The sequence below is a fragment of the Colletotrichum jinshuiense genome, chromosome 7 (assembly GCF_051148585.1).
Source record: "Colletotrichum jinshuiense chromosome 7, complete sequence".
NCBI classification, from domain to species: Eukaryota; Fungi; Ascomycota; class Sordariomycetes; order Glomerellales; family Glomerellaceae; genus Colletotrichum; species Colletotrichum jinshuiense.
Window position 1 is genome coordinate 2,001,244 of NC_139314.1, and position 18,016 is coordinate 2,019,259.

At 52.9% G+C, this 18,016-nt stretch overlaps 4 protein-coding genes across 4 annotated transcripts; 2 read left to right on the top strand and 2 right to left on the bottom strand.

Moving 5' to 3' along the window:
* Positions 1 to 5,282: 5,282 nt before the first annotated feature.
* EsH8_VII_000513 (uncharacterized protein) lies at positions 5,283 to 7,808 on the bottom strand (the record flags this gene model as incomplete). The annotated part of the gene is made up of 7 exons (XM_083270646.1): positions 5,283 to 5,848; positions 5,915 to 6,037; positions 6,088 to 6,174; positions 6,244 to 6,418; positions 6,479 to 7,381; positions 7,438 to 7,686; positions 7,737 to 7,808. 7 exons carry the CDS (start codon positions 7,806 to 7,808, stop codon positions 5,283 to 5,285), a joined length of 2,175 nt encoding a protein of 724 aa, XP_083128203.1.
* Positions 7,809 to 9,199: 1,391 nt separating this feature from the next.
* EsH8_VII_000514 (F-box protein) lies at positions 9,200 to 11,160 on the top strand (the record flags this gene model as incomplete). Its single annotated transcript, XM_083270647.1, has 2 exons — positions 9,200 to 9,269; positions 9,335 to 11,160. 2 exons carry the CDS (start codon positions 9,200 to 9,202, stop codon positions 11,158 to 11,160), a joined length of 1,896 nt encoding a protein of 631 aa, XP_083128204.1.
* Positions 11,161 to 12,196: 1,036 nt separating this feature from the next.
* On the top strand, positions 12,197 to 16,060 carry EsH8_VII_000515 (myosin 5; the record flags this gene model as incomplete). The annotated part of the gene is made up of 3 exons (XM_083270648.1): positions 12,197 to 12,199; positions 12,301 to 15,643; positions 15,705 to 16,060. 3 exons carry the CDS (start codon positions 12,197 to 12,199, stop codon positions 16,058 to 16,060), a joined length of 3,702 nt encoding a protein of 1,233 aa, XP_083128205.1.
* Positions 16,061 to 16,449: 389 nt separating this feature from the next.
* EsH8_VII_000516 (palmitoyltransferase PFA4) lies at positions 16,450 to 17,850 on the bottom strand (the record flags this gene model as incomplete). Its single annotated transcript, XM_083270649.1, has 2 exons — positions 16,450 to 17,432; positions 17,493 to 17,850. The coding sequence occupies 2 exons, from the start codon at positions 17,848 to 17,850 to the stop codon at positions 16,450 to 16,452; spliced, it is 1,341 nt and encodes a 446-aa protein (XP_083128206.1).
* Positions 17,851 to 18,016: the final 166 nt, after the last annotated feature.

Genomic DNA, 18,016 nt, shown 5'->3' on the forward strand with positions numbered 1-18,016 from the left:
AGGCGCGATGCGCTCGCTACGCAACAGACGGCAAGCGAAGAGCAAGGGTTGTTGTTGGGAATTGCACGGATAAAGCGGATTCGATTCAATTCGGCTCAGTGTGTTGGAACCAACAAGGAAAACAGCAACGATGACGATGACGAAAAAGGTAGGGTACCGTCCTGTTGGGAGAGGGAGGAGAAAAAGGGAAAACAAAAGGGAAACGGGCGATCGGGAAGACGAGTCGAGGTCCTCATATCCGCAGCGTCTCCGCCATGGGCTGCATTATGCGGTCGGCAGGCCATGTTGGAGGGAGACGTGCTTGCCGCCCGCCCAGACGAACGGATCTCGAAGTGGACAGACGCAAAGGTGACGGGAGTCGATGGGAAGCAAGAACGACAGCCGTTGAGTGGCTGGGATTAATTTAGGAACACGGACGCCAGACCCATTTCGGCCAGGGTCCATGCTGCTGGGCGCTTAACGGTGGTGAGGCATGCTCACCTCAGGGCGGGAAGATGCGGTGGCTGGATGGTGGTGACACAGGATTCGCTGGGATCACAGCGGGGGCAAGCCACCTGTAAAAAAGGACACCAGTGTGATGAGATCCTGCGCTACAGCTGCACGCTGTTGCGCTATTGATGTAATTACAGAGCTACATGCCACTGACGGAGAGTCTATTTCAGGTGCCCAGGTGCCCAGATATAGATGGCCAGCATGTGCCCAGCAGGGGAGTTTGGCTCATCCTAGGGGAAGAAGAAGAGGAGAGGTAACGGTGAGGACGGGCGAAAATGGATTGAAGGCGAAAGGTTCGACAATCGTACGAAGCCAAGCATTCCCCATCCTTTTTGTTGCTGTGTACGGCCACTAATGACTCCGCAACGCAACCACGGGAGGCCATTGGGCATGCAGACGTGGACGGGCCTTCAATGGCCAAAAAGCATCGTCGTCGCCTCCAGTGTAGGTATGTTCCCGGCCGCCGTCTGCTGGCAGTGGGATGCCAGCACGTGCCTGGCGAGAGTCCCTTGTTGCCTTCCTCCCATCCAAAACATGGTTTCCCCGGCGTCCTGTAGTCCCGCCGAGGATGAGGAGCTACGGGAAAGCCACGGGAAAAGGAAAAAAAAGAAAGAAAAAAAGAAAGTGCATGCTAGAACGTAGAGTGAGAAAGAGAAAGGAAGAAAGGCTTAGGGGTACCTTGGAAGCCACAGGGGTCACCCCCACATTTCCGCTAGTCTATGTTAGGCTTGGCGGCAGGAGACATCGGTTACACATGCGTGAGGTGCGGCAGGTCCACTCACCCAGCACCGGCCGATGCAGCAGGAACAGAGGAACAGGGCCCTCCCTTCCTCCTTAGTAGTCTTGGCCCGTGCGCTACCCGCAAATCTCCAAACTTGTCATCCCAGAACTTCAGTCCTTCCACCCTCACCCACACTTTATCCCCGTCGTGAAACCTTCAACATTCTCTACTAACCCTCGCTCAAACCCTCAAACCCCGTCCTCCACCCCTGTCAGCGTCGCTCCGTTCCTGCTTACCATGGAACGGAATATCGCATCGTAGCTTCCCTCACACACAGCCAACTCAAAACCTGTCACTCAGTCGGCCTGTCTTGGTCCACCCAACCCACCTGTCGCCCGAGCAAAGTTCGCAGGGGAGAGAGACATCCTCGCCATCTCTGTTGCCCCTTGCTCCTCCTGAATTCTTCTGATGGCTGTAGAGTGCATGCGCGGAAATTTTTGGTCCAATGGCATCTCACTCTTTGCCTCGAAGCGTCGTCCTTCCATAGCGTTTCCTCTGCTCGAACCTCTCAATCGCCCACACCACCCAGCACAGAAGCCTTCCATGAGCCCATCCATGCCTTCTTCCCACGTCAGACTCGTACGATATTGTTTACAGATCACCTGTCTTTGATGCATCCTAATCGAAATCCCTATTCAACCGTATTTTGCTCCCTGGCTCAAGCTTAAAGATGTCAAGCATTCTCGCCTCTTTGTTTCTGTCATCAGTCCACCTCATTCTTGGCTCGACGTCGTCCGTTCAGCGAGGCTGAAGGCCTGCCTCATTCTCGCACCTTTCAACCTTCAACCGCCCCCACAGCTGGCTTTCTTGCGTGCTAACACAGTACCTGCGCCCTTGCCGTTTCGAGACTCGGCACAATCCCCAGCCCGACTTCTCCGCCCACACAATGCTGACGCATCTGGCACCTACCTACCTACTTTTCAGGCTTGGGCCGACTCAGCCCCAGTTCAACCGGTTCCGCCTTCAGTATCATCGGCAGGCCTGAACCTCCAAGTCCGTCACCACTGTCTTGTGTCCACCGATCCTTCGCGACACGAGGTGACGTGGGCTATCATCCAGCCTCGCCCGAACACCCCCGCTTGTCTTCCTTGCGGCTGCTTCACCGAGTGCCCTCGGGCCGTTTTGGCTCCTCTTATTTGCTGCAATCGCTGTCCCTCGAAGCGTAGCACCACAATGCTATATCCTAGTGAAACGGGGCGACGCTAAACGTTGGCACGGGTCTCCCCTCTTAAAACGGCTGTTATGCCCGCATGAAGCACTAACCCTACCCAACTGCGTGATCGTCACTGACACAGACGTACTACGGCACCCAGGCCATATTCTTCAAGGATCTCGACTCGGTCTCCATAATTTATGCCAAGCTTCCTGCCAAGCCGTTCCCTTTAAGCTTCCTTCACCGAGCAAGGGTCAGTTTGCATCAGTTGGGGTTGCCGGTGCAGTGGCCGAGACTCTGTGTGATATCCGCGACGAATATGCAGATTCTGTGATACTTGAATAACGCTGATTCAATTTGAGTTTCGATCTGAAGGTCAAGCTTTCACACCTTCTTGGATCGAAGAGAGGGGCCTATTCTGTTGGTACCCTTTCTCGCCGACACGGCACCTCCGGAACTGCCGTCTGAATCACGTCGCCTTACTAAACCTTGAAGTTGCATCAGGTGAGCAGATTTATTCCGCCAGCAGAGTGTTGGAAATGGACCTTGGACCAGCCCATGCACAGTCCTTCGTCGCAAGGGACCTGAAATTATCTAAAGGTATGAAAAGCCCGTGCCAAGGCGAGCAGAATATCTATCAGATTCCACCCTTCCGATGCGGGTCCCAGCGAGTTCTCTATCAGCCTATGCTCTGGTCTCAGATGGATGTCTTTGATCGTAACACCCATCTCTTGCAGAACGCAGCTTGGTCCAATCTTATTGATGTAATCCCCACATCTAAGGCTATCGTATTTCCGTGAGGGCGATAGCGCAGGGCATGTAGGGGAAGGAATGAAACCAAGCCCAGCGCCTCAAAGATGATGGTCACTTTTATGCATTCATACGCGTATGGCATTGCTGGATTGCGTGCGCTGCTTGGATTAAGAAATTCCCCAAGACACGGCTTTGGCCCGTTGCTTCTCAGCCCTGCGTACTCATGGGTACGACACGCTTGATGGAAGCCTCCTATACTTCATGTCACTAGCACGGACATGTGTTATTGATCACTTCACAGTCGGAAGGGTTTCTCACAGATCAGGTGTAGAGGCCCTGATGCTGGTTGGTATTTGCCGCAGCTGTAATAGTAAGAACCTGGGGTGTGATGCTGGCTTCCTGGACATGATACAAGTGCATGGGTTCTCAGTGGGGTTTAAGGTTAAAAAAGACATCGAATCCGAACCCCTCAGCCCGGGATTGGGTAGATTGAGCTTCCGAAATGCCCCCCCTCGTACTGTCTAGGGATGTCGTAGGCTGTGTGTATCATCGCGTGTCGACGGGTTTTCGCTTACCAAAAGGGGGCTCTTCTGCCACTGCATAACACACAAGACCACGTACCGCATGTGATCCAGAGAGCTTAAGATGACCATGACTTTCAATTGCAGTTGATGGGGTACTGTTGGATTACGTGACCAGAATACGGGCCGCCGGTCGCGGCAGCGGCCGCAGCAGCGAAGCCCGGAGATTAAGTCTCCGAGCTGCCAACAGCTATATCTACGCTTCCGCTGCTGCTGCTGCCAACCTTCTACTTTCTCTTCTACATACCGATTTACAGCTTCCGAATATACCATATTGATATTCGACGAGCTCCAGCCCATACGGGCAGTCCTGTTGTATACAACAGACCCTGTAGTTCCAACAGGTACAATGGTCACATACGTGAAAACGCGGTGGCTTGATGACCGGCTTGCTACCAATCCTAACCGTCGCTTCTCTTTACTCTTTTTTTCTTCTTGCGTTTGATTTACCCTGATCAGTTGGTTTTGTCTAGACATATAAATACATACAAGAAAAGAATGAAAAAAACTTCATCGGAAACGCAGTGCTAGGTTGTAACACGGGGGCGAGGGCATTCGCGGAAGGGTGGTGGTTCGGGATAAGTGCCAGTTGCGAATTTTATAGCAAAATAAGAAATTACTAGCTTCGTTGTCGAATTGAAGTGTTACTTAACACTATCAACAACATCTCTATCACTCCGACTTCTTGATTTGGGCGCTGATGCTCTTCAAACTACTCTTGTGGCGTATGTGCTGCTCCTGCGTACGCTTATTTGGCTTATCTATGCCTTGAGACTTAAGCATAGTTTTTTATTGTGCTAATAATTATGATGTATTAATGGTCTTAAATAATCAAAGGCTTTGCCGTACGCCATACACCGTACATGCGTCCCCATCACCCCCGGCGGAAACAACATAGAGCATCCACAACGAGTTCACCTCCCACCTTTCTTTGAACACCAAGGCTTTGTCCATACTACGAAAACAGAGCGGCACTGTACATAGTATAATAACTCTAGTAATGAGTCATTAACCCCTATCGAGAAGTTTAGAGAAATCTGGTTTGGAGGCATTTGAAGCCGCTTAGGGGGTTGCCGTAGCTGTTCGATCCGCCCAGAGTTGAATACTTCAGCCAGCAAAAGGTTTCAGCAGCATCTAATGGTAAAGCTGTATAAAAACAAAAGAACAACAGAAAAAAGAAGACGAAAAGAAACTGTTGGGTTATTCGGCCAGAATACGGGCTGGCGGTCAAGCAGTGGGAAGCGGCAGCAGTCGGGCCTGGAGGTTCTACCTCCAGGCTGCCAATGACAATATCTTTACAACTGCTGCTTCCACTGCCTACCTTTCTTTTATTTCTACACATAGCATACAGAACAGTTTACCGCATTGCTTTTACGTTGATTTACCATCCGTATGGGTATCCTCTGATACCCGTACGGATGGTAAATATCGACATCTCTTCTGCCACAAAGAACTAGTGTAAAGGGTGCGCCGCTGAGTGTCAAGTCCAATCGTTGTCATAATTAGTCGCCCATTCCTATTACTAAATATTCCCAGCGTCCACGCCTTTTTTCCGGAAGAGATATATCCTTCGCACCGCTACAACCAGGCTCGTGATTATTTGTAGCACGTAAATCCCTGCAATGGAGAGGCCCAGTACCGTTTTTGAATACAAAGAGAAATATACCGTAACGAAACCACCAGCCACTGCAGTAATAAACACCAAGAGGACCTTCAAGGCTTTCCGCCTCCTGTTGGGCCGGATCCGCCGCACGTGGAAGAGGAGGAATATGTAGCTCTGGGTGAACACCGGCATGCAGGCGAGCGCGACCAACGTCATTCGCAAGTTTAGGCCGGGTTCCAAGAAAAGTGTAGAGCCGTTGAATTCGGGGACCAGGGTCAGGGCCAGCGCGGTGGCCATCGGCCCAGCGAGGATGCAGAGCAAAGAACCCCCCCACATCTCCTCATGCAGGACGCGAGGTTCCTGCAGGAGACTTGTAATTTTCCGTTCCATGTAGGAGTGGTCCTTCCGCGTGCTAGTGAGACTGCCATGCTGGCAATAAGTAACTTCCTGAAAACTCGAATGGCTGACGAGGTCTGGTTTGTCCCCTTGAACGCAATGTCTTAGTTCGGTTTCCAGCAAATACACATCTTCTTTCCGCTGCTGGTACGTACAGGTTTCAGAATCGTAAGTTTGGGACACTGCGATTCCAAAGACATTGCCATTGCTCAGTGCATGGTTGCGATCCAACTCTCCTCGAAGGAGGAGACGGTGCTGCCCCGATGCCATTCCAATAGCTGTCGAGTTGTCAGTAGTGACAAGTATGAACAGATCGTTAACCACTCACAGGAATGAGATGTCAAGGCCAGGGCATTCGCTTGAGATACGATTGGACTCTGGGTTGGTGGTACTGGATTCCTTGAAAATGACCAATCTGAGGAGAGTTGATATTGTTTAGGCTCGCGATCTTCATTTCAGACATTCAATCCTATTATAAACTTACTTTTTGGAAGGCCGAACTTGTAAGCCAGCTCAAAGACAGGAACCAAAGGGCCCAACAGAAGAACGAGTGGAATCACCTGCCCAAAAGTCCAATCATTGTCTTCTGAATTGCCCAGTCTTCGAGTCGTGGTCAGCTTGGCGGTACCCCAAAGAGCGGACACTGTGATTGAAAACACCTAGGTGGTTTCGTATGTCAGCATAACTAGCTCTGAAATACCCAAAAAGAAACCACTTGCCTCTGCCATCATTGAAGTATATAAATGTAAAAACACGCAAAAGGTGCAATACAATGAATTTTGCAGTGGGATACACATGGAGGAGGCGAAAAGGGCGGCCTTTGGCCCTATCCTGCCTAGTTGTCGCGCCCAGAGTCCCAGTATCGCTTGGTAGCTACGGTCCAACCTCTCTTGTGATAGAATTGTAAACATTTTTGCTGGCTGGCCAAAAACCTTGGCAACTCTTACAGTAAAACCGTATGTTAATAACAAAAGTGACGTAACTAGAGATACGTATGCCTGGCTTTCGGATATCATTCCACTGCTAAAGAAGCATGCAGCGGGAGACTCTGGAAGAACTGCTTGCCAAGTTGTAGTACTCCATAGAACGGTAGCGAGGCTTACCTTCCGGAAAACAGCATCGTCTGCAGGCGTAGACTTCATTAGTGGCTCGCCGGCAACTTTGCAGAGCGCCAGTCCACAGGTTCCGTTTTCGTAGCCCTTGCTATTGAAGCCTCCCTCCCCGTCCTCGGAACCACGCAGCCAGCAATCAAAGTGCAGGCCCCTGGAGGCGTCAAACCCGTCGCAATCGGTTGGGTAGAGAAAACTTCCAAGATTGACGTTGTTAGCGACGGAAAACCTACTCATGACGAAGTTGAAGTGACCGGTGGGAATAAGGCCGACAAAGAGGGAAACGACGAGGAGAAACATGACAAAGACCCGCCACAGGCGCCCAGCTGGATGGTTTGCAAGAAAGGTGCGCAGAAATGTGAGGGCCGAAAGATGGGTCATGCTCGAGAACCAGGCGAGGTAGATGACCATCTGCCAGTGGTATGCGGACAGCCCACGCGTAAGAGCATAGTATCCGCTCACAAGGATTGAGGTGCCAGCGATGAGCTGCGTATCGGCGAGAGCGAGAATGCACTACCCAGAATGTGAGCTTCCGAGTTTCCGAGACTGGGTTCGGCCTCACGACCAACTTTGTGATAAGACTTCTCGATGGCGCTCCCTACGAAATTATAATGTCCCATCAGCGCTCTCAATGGCCTCATGTATCTGAGCATAGCCTGGTCGGCAGGGTTGGGAGACCGTAAAGATGTTGATTGGCTCTGTCCATCCTGGCTCGAGATCTTTCTGTACGGGTTCAGATTTGGGTCGAACGCAAATAAATAGTACATTATGAGTACGAGCACTGTCGACCATGCTGTTATGAGGAATCCAAGCACAACCTGAAATGTTACTAGGTCGAACTGATGTTGCAATTTGTGCTGGCACTTACCCCGAGCCCTGTGATGTCGCCGTACGGCTCAAGGGGTTTCGGTATTTCATTGCAGCTATAAGAATCTGGCATGGTTGCAAACCGACTGCAGCATGCTTATACATCAGAGAGAAACCTTTAAATGAAAATTGATTAAGGGAAGCCAACAGTCGGTCTGAGAACTGTCCTTATCTATCTAGGCAACAGTTTGCGACTATGGGTTATCTAATACATATGCAGTCAGCTTCCCAATTGAATCATTTACCCACACAAGAGTGGAGAAAACTGTGTCCATGCCTTGCAACTTAGGGGTTTTGTGCTTACAACCCGATGCTACAGTACATCAACGTTGTGCCAACGCTGGGCCTTTAATGTGTACGCTGCATTTTTAAGGTCTACGTCAATTTGACAACCCAGAACACTGATCTGATTTGGGTAAGAAGGCGCAGAGATACACTTTTGGGTTTGCTTCTCGACAATGTTTCGAGTATTTTGGGTTGCGATTATCACTATTCGCGGAGCCTCAGTGTTATGGCCACCTTTTGCGTCTATGATATGAGGCAACGGAAGTGACGGGAGACGATTATCCAGGCAATCTGAGATAAATGCTTCTCAAGTCTTTAAGTCCCCTACAACTGCCGATGTAGGGTACGCTCTAGAACCAAAGCAAACCGGAAGTCTTTTCTTTTTGTGAAGTTCTTCTCCTTGGTCAGCTGCTGTAGGAATTGACCGTGTTCACTAAGCGCTCCAGTTGCCGCATCGAGATCCGCCCTGTGCAACCTCCGGGGTGTGGTAGTAAGTGCAGTCACGGTAATTTCTCGAGGCTGCAATTTGCCAGATGGAAAAAATCATGATCGACAAGAAAGAGGCAGTCAAATGGTGACGATTTGGTGCATATGCATTGGCGATAGTGAAGCATTGGACGAGATTGCAGCAATCGGGGGGGGGGGGGGGGGGGGCCGCCAATCATTCACTTGTTTCTAAGGGGCTTTCTCAAGGATCCAGGCAAGATCGGCCGGTGATTGCGCCCAATTTGCTTCACGAAGGACGTGGCTGTACTCCGTTTCAAATTCTGGCCGTCCGCCGGTCTTACGACGCAGAAAGTGGCATACACCGTGGCTACAACAAAGATACCGTGTAGCTGACAGGAGCTCCGAGAGCAAGAGCTCTACCTAGTTGAGCACGAACTCAACCAGATGTCGAACACGTGCAGTTGAAGCGAGACAAGCAAAGGCTCCAACAACTGGAGCTTTGACAGCCCAGCCCACCCAAAAAGTCCAGGCGTTTCTATCCGGTCCACCCCCGGATCTGCACTAGCCCCGAAATGGCTAGGGCATTGGCAATCCCCGATAACGATATTGATAGGATCATCCTTCGACCCTCTTTCTTGATGGATTCGGTGCAGGCTCCCCTCTGTCTCCCCGAAACCCGGCCAGAAGTGTAATCACAGAATCCTCAAGAGTACTCTTGAAAACCCGCGTACAATGGTGTCGCCGACCGCCCCGAAGAAGTTGGAAGAGCTTCCGGACGAGATACTCCTGCGCATTCTTTCCTGTGAGTGGGGTTTCTTTGCCGAGAGTGTGCCCCAGATTTCCTGCTGACAGCCCGGTGCCCCTCAGTCCTCGAGCCTTACGACTTCCCCGGTCTGCAGCTCGTTTGCCGCAAGCTTCAGAAGATTTCCCTCGACAACAATCACTGGAGGTCGAGGACCTTTAACGTGTCTCCATTTTTAGAATCCATTCAACGGCGCCGGCTCCTGAACCGCATCGTCGACGACGACGTCATCGACGAGCCTCTTCTGAACGCTGCCGTACAGTTGAGCCAAGAGCATGGTGGCACAGAACCGCCCCCGCACTTCTGTGATGAAGAAGCGAGGGAGCAGCGCCTGATGCAGAGGCACAGGGACATGGCTAATTGGGACCCTTCGTTTCCGACGGAGCCGGTCTTTTGGTACAACGAGTACATACAACGCTATGCGCCTATCGCGACAAGCTGGCTGCAGCAACCTAAAATCCGCGATGGAAACGAGGAAGATACGCTGGACGTTCGGGGCATGGCTCTCTACAGCCCGAATCAAGAAACCAATGAGCTACTGGCAGTGTCTCCATTGGATGATGGCTCCATGTGCCTATGGGACGTGAAGGGTGTTCGGGGCCGGAAAGGCGCAACAGTCGCAAAGAGCTCTGCAGGCATACTTTATCTTGACGGACCCCAGACAATGGGAAGGTCCCGAAAGATCGACACCGGAGTGACGGAGTGCATCAGCGTTGACAGCTTTTCGAACAAGGCGTTTGTTGCCGTCCAGGGCCACCTCCTTGAAGTGGACCTCAACCGTCTTGAGGTTGTCGGCGAACAAACTTTCGAGTGGTCCATCACCGCCCTCTCTTCCGCATCCCCAGGCTTGCCATTGACGGTGGGAACCTCGTTAGGGATACATCTATACGACTACAGAGCTCGGCTGAGATCGCCGAGGGAGATAATCGAGAAGATCGACGTGCTAGCCGTTGACGCAGCAAAAGGCTCCTTTGATCGGAGCAGGAGAAGCATTTTTGATGATCCACTACCACCATATGCCCCGTTATCTCAACCCACACCCCTGAGCATTTTACACTTGCCCAACCCCTGCGACGAGTACTCCTTCTCGAACGACATTTACGTAGCAGGCCGCTTCTCCAATATCCTCCACTATGATAGACGCACGTTCCCCTCCATCATGGGTTCCATCCACTCGGGCGCTAGGCTTGCTAGCCTTGCGTCATTACCATATCCGTTCTCTACTCTCGACAGCGAAACCCGTCGAAGAAGCGACCTATCCGCGGAGAAAGTCATGGAGTCCAAGACGAGAGAAGGCGGCCGCACGCTCATTGCCGGCGGTGAATACAATACCAAGGGGTCTTTGGAGTTGTACGGGCTTTGCCCTCGGCCGGGATATTCTTCAGAAGATCTCATGCAGAACTCTACAATGAAGAACCGACAAACATCCTCACAGTCCAAGATTCTGTCCGTGGCCAACCACGGTACCAGGATAGTGTTCTCGGATGGCTCCGGGCTTTTAAAGTGGTTCGAACGCGATGGTTTCACCGAAGTGAGGCGGCATAAAATCGGTCACAGCGAGGTTTCGGAGCGTCCGTCCCTTTTCGCATCCATGCCTGGCTCAGATGATCTCGCAAGAAAGATCTTGTCGACACAGACACGTAGTGGGCTGGATAATGTCAACGATGACGAAATCTTGTTCTGGACAGGTGAGAAGCTGGGTCTGGTAAGCTTCTCTGGCAAGCCTGGGTTCAGCGCAGATGACTTTGAAGAACCGACCGCCAAGTCGGACAAAGAGGCGAGGGCTGAAGAGGCGGAAAAACAGTATAACGAGAGGATGAGGATGGCCCTTGAGCGGCAAGCGGACGACGTTCGTTTCGTACGGGGTCTGGGCCTAGGGTTAATGGGTTAAATATGAACGATGTAAGATTTGGCTGGACCGAAGAGTGATTTCGTGAAGGAGTTTGGGGGTCAGGGCAAACGAAAAATCATCTAGAGATACAAGATGCCATCCATCAACGCTGCGGAGTCAACTGCACCCTGGCCGAGTCTTGCTCTTTCGACATTGACGAATATCGGCGGTGATGATAAGATGCAGACCAAACCAAACTAGATAAGAGTTTTGCCAGTCGTGCGTCCTTGTAACGATTTTGTAGGTAACTGTATTGGGCCAAGGCCCGCCGACATCGGCGAAAATAACAAAGATGGTGAGATGCTGTCCAGGTTGCCGACTAAGGGATCGCAGCTAGAAATTATTCCAGGCGTGAAACACACCACCGCCATAAAGGCTGCCTCGGACGAACCATGCCCAGACCTTAAATTGACCTTCGGCGCATACGAGACTCCAAAATGGTGTAGATGAGGGTTTGCCTTTGGCAAACACACGAAATATGCACCCCACCAATGACCTGAGGGGGAAGGTAAAGCTATGACCTCAGAGCCGCTATTCAGAGCAGGGACAGAGAGTCTTTTTTTGGCAGAAGCTTCCAAGAAAATCTCCCGCTCTTCTGCGGGATGGACAGGGGGAAACATATGAAGAGTGGAGCTTCGCTTAAGGGCGCTAAAGCGCTGTGAGCATTACGCGGAATCTGGCGCCACCGATTCTCCGGGCTGAGGCTGTGCTGGGACCGGATGCTTCTTGCGATTGGCTGACTGAGCCCCCCGAGCCCCTCCTAGGACAGACTGGGAGTGTCGTCAGGCACCACCGGGGCAGACAGTCGGCCAACGTATGGATTTGGATCTCGGGCAAGAACCAGCCACACTGCACCTGCGTAATCCCTCCGTCCGCACCGCAACGTCACCTTTGGTGCGCGCTCTTCCCAGTCTCTCACTCAGCAAAAAAATCCTATTCCTCGCTCTTTCATCACCAGCGCAACCGACACCAAACTGCCTTGCCTGCGCATAGAAACCAGAGATACCGGCATTCCCTCCATTGAGAACTGCCCAGCATGGTGAGACGCTTCATGCCCCGCGCGCACCACTCCGCCTCGGCTGCGACTGCAAACCCACAACCACAACGGACAGGACTAACCGATGCGCGTACGCTTTCTAGGGTATCTCACGACGTCCCAAGGACAAATCCGCAAAGGCTGGTCCTGCCGGACCGTCCGGAGCGGCGGGCGGCGGCGGCAAGCCCAAAAAGGCCACATACGAGGTCACCAAGAAGAAGGAGATTGGTGTTTCGGATCTTACGTTGCTCAGTAAGGTGTCCAACGAAGCCATTAACGAGAACCTCAAGAAGCGATTCGAAGGAGCCGAAATCTACACCTACATCGGCCATGTGCTGGTGTCAGTCAACCCTTTCCGGGATCTGGGCATCTACACCGACCAGGTCCTCGAAAGCTACAAGGGCAAAAACCGTCTGGAGATGCCCCCGCATGTGTTCGCCATTGCCGAATCCGCCTACTACAACATGAAGGCGTACCAAGATAACCAATGTGTTATCATCTCGGGAGAGTCTGGTGCTGGAAAGACAGAGGCCGCCAAGCGGATCATGCAGTACATCGCCAACGTTTCAGGAGGTGAATCGGGCGACATCAAGCAGATCAAGGACATGGTGCTGGCTACCAATCCTTTACTAGAGTCCTTCGGCAACGCAAAGACCTTGAGGAATAACAACTCGTCCCGTTTCGGCAAGTATCTGCAGATTCACTTTAACACGCAGGGCGAACCCGTCGGTGCCGACATCACCAATTATCTCCTCGAAAAGTCTAGAGTTGTGGGACAGATCACCAATGAGCGAAACTTCCACATCTTCTACCAATTCACCAAGGGCGCATCCCAGACATACCGACAGCAGTTTGGAATCCAGACACCCGAGACGTATGTCTACACTAGCAGGTCGAAGTGCCTTGAGGTCGACGGAATCGATGACCTGGCAGAGTTCAACGACACGCTAGAGGCCATGAAGATTATTGGTCTGACCCAGGCTGAACAAGATGAGATCTTCCGCATGTTGTCCGCCATCTTGTGGGCTGGCAACATCCAGTTTCACGAAGGTCAGGATGGGTATGCCGCTGTTAGCGACCAGTCGGTGGTGGATTTTTTGGCATACCTGTTGGAGGTGACGCCAGATCAGCTCATCAAGGCCATCACGATTCGTATCCTCACTCCCCGAAACGGCGAGGTTATCGAATCCCCGACAAACCCCGCACAGGCTGTTGCGACGCGAGACGCCTTGGCCAAGGCTATTTACAGCAACCTATTCGATTGGATTGTCGAGCGTGTCAACAAATCCCTCAAGGCGAAGCAGGCGACGAGCAACAACATTGGTATTCTCGATATCTACGGCTTCGAGATTTTCGAGAAGAACAGCTTTGAGCAGCTTTGCATCAACTACGTCAACGAAAAGTTGCAGCAAATCTTCATCCAGCTGACGCTCAAGGCCGAGCAGGATGAATATGCACGGGAGCAGATTCAGTGGACTCCTATCAAGTACTTTGACAACAAGATCGTGTGCGACTTGATTGAGTCGGTTCGGCCCCCTGGTGTTCTGTCCGCCATGAAGGATGCTACCAAGACGGCGCACGCAGACCCCGCTGCTTCTGACCGGACGTTCATGCAGAGCATCAACGGCATGTCCAACCCTCATCTTACCCCCCGCCAAGGCAGCTTCATTATTAAGCATTATGCCGGCGACGTGTCCTACACTGTGGATGGAATTACGGACAAGAACAAGGATCTGCTTCTGAAGGGGCTGCTCAATCTTTTCTCTGGCAGCAGCAATCGATTCGTCCACACGCTGTTCCCTAACCAAGTTGACCAGGACAACCGAAAGCAGCCGCCCTCTGCCGGTGACCGTATTAGAGCGTCTGCCAATGCGCTGGTTGAAACCTTGATGAAATGCCAGCCGTCCTACATCCGAACGATTAAACCCAACGAGAACAAGTCGCCTTCTGAGTACAATGTGCCCAACGTATTGCATCAGATCAAGTATCTTGGTCTCCAAGAAAACGTTCGCATTCGCCGAGCTGGATTTGCCTATCGCCAAACATTTGAGAAGTTTGTGGACCGGTTTTTCTTGCTTTCCCCCGCAACATCGTACGCTGGCGAGTACACCTGGCAGGGCTCATACCAGGATGCCGTCAAGCAGATTCTCAAGGACACCAGCATCCCCAAGGAGGAATGGCAGATGGGTACAACGAAGGCATTCATCAAATCTCCCGAAACTCTCTTTGCCCTAGAGCACATGAGGGACCGCTACTGGCACAACATGGCTACTCGTATCCAGCGCATGTGGCGAGCGTACTTGGCTTATAGAGCCGAGTCTGCTACTCGTATTCAGCGTTTCTGGCGTAAGAAGAGAACAGGTGCCGAGTACCTGCAGTTGCGCGACCAAGGCCACCAGGTCCTTCAGAACCGCAAGGAGAGACGAAGATTCAGTTTGCTCGGATCCCGAAGATTCTTGGGAGACTATCTCGGTATCAACGCATCAACGGGACCTGGCTCTCAAATCAGAAACGCTATTGGCATCTCCAACAACGAGAAGGTCATCTTTTCTTGCCGTGGAGAGGTTCTGGAAGCCAAGTTTGGCAGATCTAGCAAGCCTAGTCCCCGCACCCTGATTGTGACCAACAGCAAGTTCTACATTGTTGCCCAGATGCTGGTCAATGGTCAGCCTCAAATCTCTGTTGAGCGGTCGGTGCCCCTTGGAGCCATCAAGTTCATTGGAGCTTCAACCGCTCGTGACGATTGGTTCTCTTTGGGTGTAGGGTCGCCTCAGGAGGCCGATCCCTTGCTGAACTGTGTACTGAAGACTGAGATGTTCACGCAGATGCAGCGTGTCATGCCCGGTGGCTTTAACCTCAAGATCGGCGAGGTGATTGAGTATGCAAAGAAGCCTGGCAAAATGCAAACTGTGAAGGTCCTCAAAGACTCGCAGCAACCCGCTGATTACTACAAGAGCGGAGCTGTGCACACTCAGCCTGGTGAATCTCCCTCTTCGTTCTCCAAGCCAACGCCAAAGGGCAAGCCAGTCCCGCCTCGACCGATCACGCGCGGCAAATTGATCAAACCGGGAGGTCCCAACGGCAGACCTTCTCGGGCGACAAACACCAACCGGACACCTCAGCCCCGCCCTGCTGCTTCTACCGCAAGGGCCGGACCTTCCATGACTCCTCAACCATCCGCTGCTGCCAGCTCAGCCAAGACTGGACCTTTCGGGCGTCAACAACCAGCTGCCGCCGCCGCCGCCGCCACGGCTATTCCCACACACACGAAGCCGCAAGCTGCAAACCCTGGAGCCACCAGAATGCCTCCTCCCCCGCCTCCCGCTGCACCTCCGGCGAAGAACAAGATCATGGCCAAGGTGCTGTATGATTTTGCTGGCCAGAAGGAGAACGAGTTAACGGTTCGCGCGAACGATCTTATCGAGATTGTCCAGAAAGAGAACAACGGTAAGCATCATACATACTCTATGTACCCTCAAACAAAACTAATATTTTCCTTTCTGCTTAGGTTGGTGGCTCGCAAAGAATGGTGACAGTCAGGCCTGGGTGCCTGCAGCCTATGTTGAGGAGCAAGCCCCCGCCCCCGTGGTGGCCCCTCGCCCTCCCCCGCCTCCTCCTTCGGCAAATGGAGCGGCTGCACGTGGCAAGCCAACTCCTCCTCAGCCTCCCATGAAGCGGCCTGCTGCTGGACGGAAGCCGGCCGTCGCTCAACCTCGGGACTCTGGCTTGAGCTTGAACGGAGCTAGCGGCTCAGACAACAGCCGAAGCAACACCCCGACACCCAGCCTGGGTAACAGCTTGGCAGACGCCCTGCTTGCGAGGAAGAACGCGATGCAGAAGAAGGACGACGATGACGATTGGTAATCAAGCTTCGTGTAGAAAGTCAGGGACGACAACGTTGGGTCGCTAGATTTGGGCCCTGGATTGATGCTTCATGATTGCACGACACGATTGCTCTTTGGGCTGGTGGAGGAAGACTGTGGATTGCGTCTAGAGTGGCAAGCGGTTCACGTTGACACATGTTTTGAGTTCTTTCAGCATACAGGATCAGGGCAACCCCGGATGGAAGGGATGAATTGGTCCTGTCTTGTGTGCACCTTTTTCTTGGTAGAGTCGGGAGTAAAGGGGATTCATGGCCTTTGCGAAGCCCTCTTTGGATGGCCCCCTTGTTGGTTTGAGGCGATGGATGCTATAGAAACATGGGAACTATCCCAAAAAAGATTTCTGTTACGTGTTTTTGTTCTATACTTTTATCAGTCTTCGCCGTCATTTTGTAGCACTCTTCTCCGACGTAGTAGCTCGCCAAGTGGTACATCCTCATCTGCATCGTCAGTCATGTCTTCGTCTTCGTCAACCCCGAAGTCCTGTAACCGCTCGCCGTCGGCATTCGCCCACCCCGGCTCGCCGTCTACGCCCTGCTCGTAACCTTCATCAGACTCATCGTCTATGAGATCGTAGTCGTCGACCTCCTCTAGCTCCGCCATGAGCTGAGACCGCTGACCTTGCCACCGCTGCAGATCCGCCTCCTGCCGCGTCTTGAACGCCTCCAGCTCCTCCTCCTTGCTTCCGTACCGCGGCACTCTGATACTCTCGGGATCCCGCGCGGAAGGCCAGCCGCCCTGCGCGGAGCGGCGTACTTTATCCGGGTCCGGAGGCGGCCACATGCCCTCCTTTGTATTCAGCCCGTTCTCGGGCCATTCCCACCCTACGCCATTGCCAGATTTGCTTATATCCGGGTTCCCGGCGAACGGGAAAAACCACAGAATCGGGTTCGAAGTGCCCATTGCCTGGGACAGATTGGCAAAGATACCGATGTCGTAGGGGAACTCGACCTTTTCAAGGCGCATCTTCTTCCCGTCTGGGCCCGTTATAGACCAGAACTCCCCTCCGTCTCTGCGGTTGCGATCGCAGACCGCGGTGTGGCGGTCGAGTTCCCAACCCTCAATCATGGTCTCGTTGAGGACCCAGCCTCGAAGGGTGGAGAAGAAGAGGATGAAGAGGGCGAGGGAGGTGAAGAAGCAGACCAAAGACAACAGGGTCAGATGGACGAGGACGGGGAGAGAGGGCCCGAGGTAAGACGGCAGCAGGCGGTTGCCCCAAATTGCGGCGAAGCGGAGGTAGAGGAGGTGGGCGAGGTACCAGAGGGAAACGTTCGTGTAGAGGAGGAAGCGGAGGAAGTGGGGGAAGGTGGTGAGGGAGACACAGTTCGAGGTCCAGGGGCAGTGATGGTCCATGCCTGTTTGGCATACACATTAGCATGGTTGCGAAGACAATGCGGGCAGAGTGCAAGCCTTACGCGGGACGCATCGGGCACAGTGGCGGCAGTGGTGCGCGCGTGGGGGTTTCGGCGCGGAGCACTTCCTGCACCACCGCCTCACGAGACCATATTCATCCGGTTTGGGGATCTCGACAACGGAGTCGGGGAATGTATAGCGGCCCGGGTTCACGGTGCAGGACTTGTAGTAGGTGTACCAGAGGCACAGCAACAAGATGTTGAAGGTGTAGGACTGGGTAGAGGAGAGGCGGCCGGGGGCGAGAGAGTCGTCGGCGATATGGAAGAGGAGCTGAGAGGTGTAGGCGAGGAAGGCGATTAGGAGGCAGACTCCCGGCACGGCGAGGCGTTTTATGAAGGGGGTTTCGTTGAAGCCGGCCATTGTTGCGCCATTGGGGTCCGATGGTTCGGCAATGAGATCGGAGGTTTGGGGGATTCGGACGGGATGTTGAGGGTTGGATCGGAGTGGAGGCACAAAGTTGTTGGTGATGTCAGCCCACGTTTGAGCTCGTCGGTGCCGGTACGGGCGGGAGCTCCGGGGATGTAGA